This window comes from Coregonus lavaretus (assembly GCF_964263955.1).
Source record: "Coregonus lavaretus genome assembly, contig: HAP1_SCAFFOLD_5239, whole genome shotgun sequence".
NCBI lineage: Eukaryota > Metazoa > Chordata > Actinopteri > Salmoniformes > Salmonidae > Coregonus > Coregonus lavaretus.
The window spans coordinates 11,255-19,981 of NW_028167145.1; the positions used below are offsets into that span (position 1 = coordinate 11,255).

Sequence of the window (8,727 nt, forward strand, 5' to 3'; positions counted from 1 at the left end):
TGACCCCATCCAGGCTGCAGTCATTCTGTAAGCAGTGAAGATAGAGAGAGATGGAGGGGAGCAGAAGGGAGGGAGGAAGACAGAGAGAGGGAGGGAGGGGGAGAGAGTGATTTTGGGATCAGTGGTGGGTGGTGATGTCACGGCTGTTCAATCCCCCTTTCATTAGAGAGAGAGAGAGAGAGAGAGAGAGAGAGAGAGAGAGAGAGAGAGAGAGAGAGAGAGAGAGAGAGAGAGAGAGAGAGGGAGAGAGAGACCTGTAATCTCATCCTAAGCACCACCCCCAGGCATCCCAGTCAACCAATGAGATGAAAGTATTGGTCAGTCCCTCCAGGATGTCCCTGCAGGAGAAGCACATTACCTCAGAAGAATAGAGATCTCAGAACGACAAAAGAAGAAGAAGGACAAAAGGAGAGCAGCTAACAGACAGTGGAATGGTAAGAACACAATGCAAATCAGACTTTGAGCATAAAGGCCACATTCGTCATATGAGAAAATATAGACTAATCTCAACTGAACTGGTTCAGATTTGATCAGTTCTTCATATTTTGATAATATTGTAACCACAAAAACCGGGAAGGACATACACTCATTAAACTAAAGAAATCTGCATCCAGCAATTAACATAATTTGGGTGTATCCCACTACACATTTTCACAGTTTCTACCAATAAATGAACACATACTTAGTGTATGCTATTTGGTTTGCAAAAAAGTATAGTGCAATGAATTTCAATTCATTCATATACAAATTGGTCATGTTATAACACTGCAAATCACAATTAGCTGATAACCATTGCACAGTGACAGTTCTCTCCATTCCATAGACTGGTCGTTTGTCTCTATCGACTGGTCCTCTCCTACTGTTATGACAAGCAAGAGCGACCTCTAGTGGTTGAGAATGATGACTTGAGAATATGGCTCCCTCCTGTGGGCATAAGTAACCACAACAAAATACCACTGACAATATCTTATCCCACTAAAAGGATTGCTATCCATAATGTGTAAAGGATCTGTATAAGGATTTGTTTATCTGCATATATTCAGCCACCAATCTCATACCTTGTTTTGAATGCCTCTACTAGGATTGGGGCCAATACCGCCTCAAAAATATGCAAATCTTTCTAAAATCTTTTCCTGGAGGAGTATGCCTGTGATGTTTTGGGGAGACTGTCTATGTCTGACAGCTGTGCATGTTCTTACCTCCTACTGCACCTTCACATTGCTGACTGGCTCCAGTTGCTAGGGATTGCACTACCACTGACTCTATATTAAATACTGGGGCCTAGTACAGGTCCGGTGCATGCAAAGTTACAGGATGTTCAGAAAGAAATGTGTTGTGTAAAACTGATGTTACTGTGTCTGGTAGAAAGGGGATCACTATATCATTGGGCTTGTTCAACATTACAGCCGACAGTGCAGGCAACTTCCAACTGACTGATCTATAAATCACCTTGCTTAAATAACTACTCATTATTATTCGTAGATCAGTCAGTCAGTCACCATTTACCCACAATGCATCATGGATTTGATGCTCTCGAACATAGCCATCGTGTTTGATGGCGCAGTACCGTTTTGGGGTCAAGTGCCATTTTATGATGAAGATGATCATCATAATCTGGTCATCTGGTGTCGCCAGGAAGAAAAATGGGTCTTCCAGAGCTGTCTGTCCTCCATCTCCTCCTCCCTCCAGTGTCGGTGGGTGTCAACATTCAAACCAAATAAGACCAGAAAATTATTCTTTAATACTAGGAGATGTGGGAGAAGAAAAGAGATAAACATCGTTCATAATTCAATATTGATTTATTTTCACTGAATATTAATTCTAAATGTATATTATAAGGAACAGTGTAGAACTACTAACTCATCCTAAACTGTTTTACAAAAATAAATCAATTTCATGTTAATTGTACTGACTAAAATAACACCAAGTTAAATGAGTTATATTCTTAATTATCCGAGCACATCTTTTATATATTTTATTTTCTCCATCATACTGAGAATCACTTCAGAACAACGTGCATTTCACATCCCTGCTTTCTTTCCACCTGGTCACACCAGAGGTTAACTCTTCAGCCACAGCGGAGACATTAACCCCTCAAAATGAGTAACACAACACTAGGTCTGTACAGGCATGACAGGGTTAATAAATAGTGGGGATAGGTAGTCTATAAATGGAGACGTCTTAGATTGCTTGCTTTCTTCGTCTCCTTTCCTAGATGACCACTGATGGACGCAAGCTCTAGAAAAGTGAACACATTGAAGGAAACCTATTGGTGCAAACTGTAAATAGATTAAAGCAATATTGTTTTGTTAGAGGAAACCACAGTGATGACTAAGGGAGGTAGACGAGGAGGAGGCCACTAAAGATGCAAGGATCATGCAAATAATTTCACTTCACCCTTACCCATAAGCATTCACTTCAGCAAGAAATAGTCAGAGAGGACCTCTACTGATCGTTGGCTTGCGGCCAGAGATTTTTTTTTTGTTGTGTCTTGGACATTAATGTATAGGCCACAAGCAGAGCAATGCTATTGTCTATTCTATGATGGTTAGTGTATTCATACTGTGGGCTGTAATGAGGAAGTAATAAGTGCCCTCTGTCTGTCTTTCTGTCTGCAGGTGTAAATACAGGAAGAGCCAGTTAGGGGCGTCTTTGTCTTTGTAGGTAGTTAATAATACACATACGATAGAACTGAAGTCAATGGCTATTGAACGAAACCAGGAACACACCGCACCAACACAGGCTTGGTTTCAACACTTTACCATCAATACAGTTTAGAGGCTTGCTTTACACATCAACATACTGTAGGTTTACACCCTCTGCTTATGATAAAATCAAATAGAACACTTTCAACGTTAATGTGTACTCTGCATGTCATGGTTTACAGGAAGCCTCAAATTTTTTATTTTTCTTCTGTTATTTCAAACCAGGTTTGTTTTCCAAAAGCTCTTAACCAACCCGATTCAGCTCCGGGGAGCAGTGTGACATTTGCTCAGGGAGATTATACTGAACCTCTGTTAAATACTGAACATGACAGTAGCCAGGCCTGGGATCAGATTAACATGAAACTGAGAACACTACAGAGCAGAGACCCAGATGGCACATGTCAGAGAGAAGGACAGCACAACTCCAAAAGGTGCAGTTAAATCAACGGGATAAAAAAATCGAAGCAATTTTAAAACTAAAGATAAAGAACAGTCTTGACTGAAGTGTCTCGAGTAGAGCTGCGTTTCTGTCAGGTTACTGAGCACACAGCCCAACACGACCTGCTCTGTGTTCCACTGAATTTATCCCACTGGAACCAGTAAGCCCTTATACCTTCACATTACCAGTACACCTTTACCAGTATACCTCCTAGTTAGCAGTATGCAGTCATCTTGAATCACATTATAAATTAGGTCATCACTCCACTGAGGTTAAATAAAAACAAAACAGCAAATGATCAGGAAGAGGGCGGTGAAGAGAGAAGTCTATTGTCAAATCTTCTCCAACACCCCAGACTGACGGTAAGGGGGGTCAGGAGGGATGGGTGAGGGGGGTATGGGGTTTCTCAACCGCTCTGATGTAGTCTTTTCTACACGTCCAGGTTGAAGATGAGGTTTGGGGGTCAGTGGTGGGGGTTGACAGGGAAGGGGAGAAGGGGATGCAGCATGACTTAGAAGTTCTGATGCATTCTGTTGAAGATGGGATTGGTGTTAGAGGGGTCACAGAGAAACAGGACTGATGATCAGCAGTGTTGTAGGACATTAGGGGTCAGAGGTCAGGATCAGCTGTGGTGCTGTAGTCTCTGGTAGACGGCGAGGCGGAAGGTAGGGCTGAAGACGTAGCTGATGCCGTCCTCCACATCCTGAACGCGCCGGAGGAAACGAGCACGGTCTCTGGCTAGCTCCTCCCACGGCCCGCACCGGTCCTCATCGTCCTCGCTGGCGTAGAACTCCTCCACCTCGTCACGGAAACACACCTGGAATGCGACAGAACATAAGTCAGCTCAACATAGACTACAACCTCCTCACTAAAACACACCTGCTACGGAGACATGTGACAACAGATATCTCAACTTCCAACACGTCACTGAAAATTACATTAACTTTTTTTGAACGACATCGCTAAACACCTGGGGGATATTTAAAAAGCATACCTGGGTTATATTCCTAAATATTCTGAAAGAACTGCAGGACACAATGCATCCAAAACCCAGAACTACAATTATGTCCAAAAACACTTTCATTTGAAACCGCAGGCCTAAACCCTGGCATTCACACACAAGGAAAAACACACTTGCTCCAGCTCTCTTCAGATTATTTTTTTTTAACTCACTACACATCTATCCTACTACATCAGCAACCATTCGGGCAGAAGCAGAAAGTGGAGAGGCGAAGTGAGGTAGAGTTAAAGAGTGGGAGAAGCTGAATTAGTATCACCATGAAATGGCTGTTTGATGGATGGCCCGTAGCGCATTAGAGACACACTAAATTGCCTCCATAAGCAGCAACCCACTGAGTACTGCAGACTGGGGCTACTAACATACAGTATTCAGAGCTGAGGTTCTTAACTAAAGATGAAAGACACTGGAATCTGCACAGCATGGGATAGAGGGTTGGGAAAATGTTGTAGGAGCATTGCGAGAAGGTTATGAGCTGATGCACCAAGCCAGAGAAGGGAAAAAAATAAGGCCATCAGAGAAATTCAAGAAATGTCTTTCCCTCCCTCTGTCTTGCCCAGTTAGCACTGTTGCTAAGTAACATGGCAGTTCTGTGCTCCTAATAGGAGGGTAATGTAATAGAAAGGGCATGGAGAATGAAGCCAGAGCATTTCAAAGACATCTGTGGGATTTTGCTGATTGTTGATTAAGTCTACTCTCATGGTGATTATCTTCCATTCCACTGACTTGGACAGGCACGTTTCACAGCTCTCACTGCTATCGGTCTAACAGCTGTCAATTTGCTGTACTACTGTCTGCTTAAGCTACAGCCCAGCCCTATGACTAACTACAGCCCAGCCCTAAAACAGTGCATCAGTGTTTTGTTACTTGTCATGTTTTGTGTTTTTTTGTGGACCCCAGGAAGAGTAGCTGCTGCTTCTGCAAAAGCTAATGGGGATCCAAATAAAGATTGCAAAAATCTCTGAAGCTGGAGGCTTATCTCCCTCACTAACTTTAAGCATCAGTTGTCAGAGCACCTTACCGATCACTGCATCTGTACACAGCCCATCTCAAATTTGCCCACTCAACTACCTCATCCCTATATTGTTATTTATTTTGCTAATTTGCACCCCAGTATCTCTATTTGCACGTCATCTCTTGCACATCTATCATTCCAGTGTTAATACTAATTGGAATTATTTTGCACTATAGCCTATTTATTGCCTTACCTCCATAACTTGCTACATTTGCACACACCTTATATATATATTTTCTGTTGTATTTTTTGACTTTATGTTTTGTTTTACCCCATATGAAACTCTGTGTTGTTGTTTTTATCGCACTGCTTTGCTTTATCTTGGCCAGGTCGCAGTTGTAAATGAGAACTTGTTCTCAACTGGCTTACCTGGTTAAATAAAGGTGAAATAAAATAAAAAATAAACAAATAAACCACGTGACTTCACCTAGAAAAACTCTGGTCACATCACCTCACTCACATGGTCAGGAAAAACTCCTTGACCCATCTATGAATGATTAAAAGGGGAGTAGCAGAGTGTAACATACTGTTATAATACAGCAAGTACACTACAGGAGATAAAACACTTCCTCTTCAGCTACTCATTTACAAATACAGCAGTTTCTGACTGCTGAGTGGGAAGATTAATCATTTTATGAGTCAATGGATTTCCACATTTTACAACAGTCACAAGAATGCGAGTGACCAAGGTCCACGGATGACAATGTGACTAATAAAAAGTAAGAATAGGCCTACCTACAATTTTAGAAAAAACATTATAAGGAAGAGATGTACAACAGTGTATGTAACATTATTTAGGCCTATGACGAACTCTCCACTAGAGAGAGCAGTGTCTGAAGTCATACTGACCCTTTTTACTGTGACACAGCCCATGGTGGTGGTCTCTGGGATGGCGAGGGTCTCTGAGAAGCCACTGTCTAGCCTCTCCTCTGCCACCTCTTTCCTGTACTGGCTCTGTCCCTGGCCCTGTTCATGACGGGGGGAGCATGGGGTTGTCTTGCTGCTCCTCTTACAACGTGTCCCTGCACCTGCTTTTGCCCCTGTCCCAGTCGGCTCTCTAGTCCTGAGCGGGACCTGGAAGTTGAAAGGGCTGTAGGGGTCTGAGGGGAAGCTGAAGGAGTTCCACAGCCTCAGGCTCTCAGCCTCATCCACCTCACTGCTGCAGGACTCATCCCCAGAGCCAAACTCCTCTGCAGGAGAGGGGGAAGAGGGGTTGAAGGGAGAGGGGGGTTGCTCTGGAGGTGAGGCTTGAAGGGAGCAGGCTGCTGCGGCTGTAGGTGTGGACAGGATGGTCCTAGGGGTGGTGTTGAGGGGGGCGGTAAAGTTCTGGGGGTTATAGGGATCCCTGCTTTGGCACAGCGAGTTCCACAGTCTCTCTGTTTCTGAGTCTGGCGGCTCTGAATCAGACGCATTCTCCTCTTCTTCATCATCATCATCATCTTCATCCAGTGCCTTGGAATCTGAGAATTCTGACGAGCCATCACTATCGAAACCATCGTCATCCTCGCTGAGCAAGTCGTCTGATTGGCTGTCATCGCTGCAGGGGCTGCCCATGATGTAGGCAATAGCCTTGTTACTGCACTGAGGTGTGGAGGGGGGCGGAGCGGCCGCCGTTTCCTCTTCCTCAGAGTCTGTGACGTCCGAGTCCTCAACCTCTTCCTCTCCTTCCGTTCCTCCAGTGGCGGCCATCTCACCCTCTTCTCTCTCCTCTAAGGCCTCTCTCTCTGGCTCCCTCTTCTCAGAGTTCCCCTGTGTTGGTGTGTCTGTCTCTTCTTTTATCTCTGTGATCCCCTGTAGCTCTTCACAGGGAAGCCTCAACATGTACAGTCTAGAGGTAGAGTGTTCTTCTTCCAGACTGGAATAGCCATTATCCTGGTCAGGGGTGAGAACTGCCAACTCACTGCAGGCAGTGACAGCTGCAACACTTACAATATGACTACTGATACAGACTGTTACTCTGTGATCTAAGGGGAGACCATCAGGGCTAGGGAGAGATTCTGTCCGGGTGGCCGTTTGAAGGCTTCCATTGTCCTTTGGCTCCTCTTTGTAGCAGAAGGGTCCAGTCCTTTCGCCATCATTGCACTGTACAAACAGCTCTGTTGGCATGGTAACTGCGGCCTTTGTGCCACACTCTGGTTGACGACAATGGCCGTTGCTGCTGTGATTGTGTGCCTCAGTCCCTTCTTTGCTCGATGACAAATTTGACAGCAACCCTTGAGCATAGTCATCGGTTCCCCAAAGCCCGCCCCACCAGTTACTAGCGATACTACGCTTTGCCCTTGCTGTCACCGCGTCTGATGACAAACTGTCCCCGGCAAGTACGTGCCCTTGCTCGGCGTGTTTCATTTCCTGAGACGACGCTGCGTTCAACAAAACTTGACTGAGAAAACCGGTTGCGAGGTATCCTACCGGAGTTTGTTGCCTTAAATGTAAGTCAATTTCAGCAGCATTTCGAATCCCTAACTCGCTAAGAAAATCTGCTGTCAACCAACTCATACTACTATTACCTGACACTGGTAGCCAAAGGCGTCCATGCTGGTATTGCAGGTACGATAGGTGGTGTGCATGGTGCGGAGTTCCAGGCAAGATGTCCAGTTGTCCTAAAAACGCACTTTCTGCCTCTACAAAGTTCTGCTTGAAATCCCCACTGACCCATCCTGACACACTGTCGGACAGGGCAGGAGTCCGAGGGCGCCCTGGTAAATACTTTTGCAGAAATGACAGGGCGGGCCTAGAAACCACGGAGAACATGCCCATCCACGAGCTCTCCTGGTTTGGTTGCTGGAGAGAGGCCACTCCATGCCCGGCGGGAGTGGATGGAGGCGTCTGCACCCCAGAAAAGTGTTCCCCGCGATTCATGTTCCTAAACATTCTTAATACTGGTTTGTGGACAACAAAGTCACTATGCAAGAAAGCTAAATTAATAATGTTTTAATAAAGAACACCGCTTGCACTTGTGCAGTTTGTCAAAGCTTTTTGGTTAGCTACTGTGCTAGCTAACTAACTTAAGTACACGTCCAGGACAATGTTAACACGTTGTTATGAAACAACTATTTTGAGAGTGCAAAAATAAATATGAAGACCAAACTTTAGTCTGGCAATCATGGATAGCAAGAACTTGCAACTTGATAGTTAGTTTTCACAGCTGTTAATAGGCTAGGTAGCTAGCTAGGTAGCTAACGTTATCTTGATTTGATATCATCTGTTCGTTTCGTTGGCAGTTGTTAGCGACAAATCTGATAATATAAATGCAGCTATTAACTTGGTGTGCACTTCAGAGCACTGTCCATAGTTAGAAGTGAAACATCTATTACGGTCCCTTATCCATCACGGAAGGCTAGCAATAGCATATCGGTTAGCTGTCCTTGGGTTCCTGAATCCCATCGTCCATGTTGTCCGCGGCTCTCATATTCTTTCGAGCAGTAAGCTTTGTAAAAACAGCGGTCGAGACGGTAGAAACGGAGCAGAGACTTGACGAGTCATAACATAGGGATAAACCCAGGTGAAACGATGATATGCAAGCCATTTTGGTCTTGCTTGGAGAAAAAGC

General features: G+C 44.6%; 1 protein-coding gene across 1 annotated transcript; it reads right to left on the bottom strand.

Annotated features, from left to right (window-relative positions):
* Window positions 1–2,482: 2,482 nt before the first annotated feature.
* Window positions 2,483–8,501, bottom strand: LOC311113843 (protein phosphatase 1 regulatory subunit 15B-like). The gene is made up of 2 exons (XM_084189136.1): window positions 6,027–8,501; window positions 2,483–3,961 (listed from the first exon to the last, which is right to left on the bottom strand). The coding sequence occupies exons 1-2, from the start codon at window positions 8,046–8,048 to the stop codon at window positions 3,767–3,769; spliced, it is 2,217 nt and encodes a 738-aa protein (XP_084045262.1). The 5' UTR covers window positions 8,049–8,501; the 3' UTR covers window positions 2,483–3,766.
* Between the last annotated feature and the right edge of the window lie 226 nt (window positions 8,502–8,727).

Coding starts and splice junctions, on each gene's coding strand:
- LOC311113843 (XM_084189136.1), bottom strand. CDS start 8,048: ATGTTTAGGAACATGAATCGCGGGGAACACTTTTCTGGGGTGCAGACG. Junction 3,962..6,026: donor GCTGTGTCACAGTAAAAAGG/GTCAGTATGACT, acceptor GTCGCATTCCAG/GTGTGTTTCCGTGACGAGGT.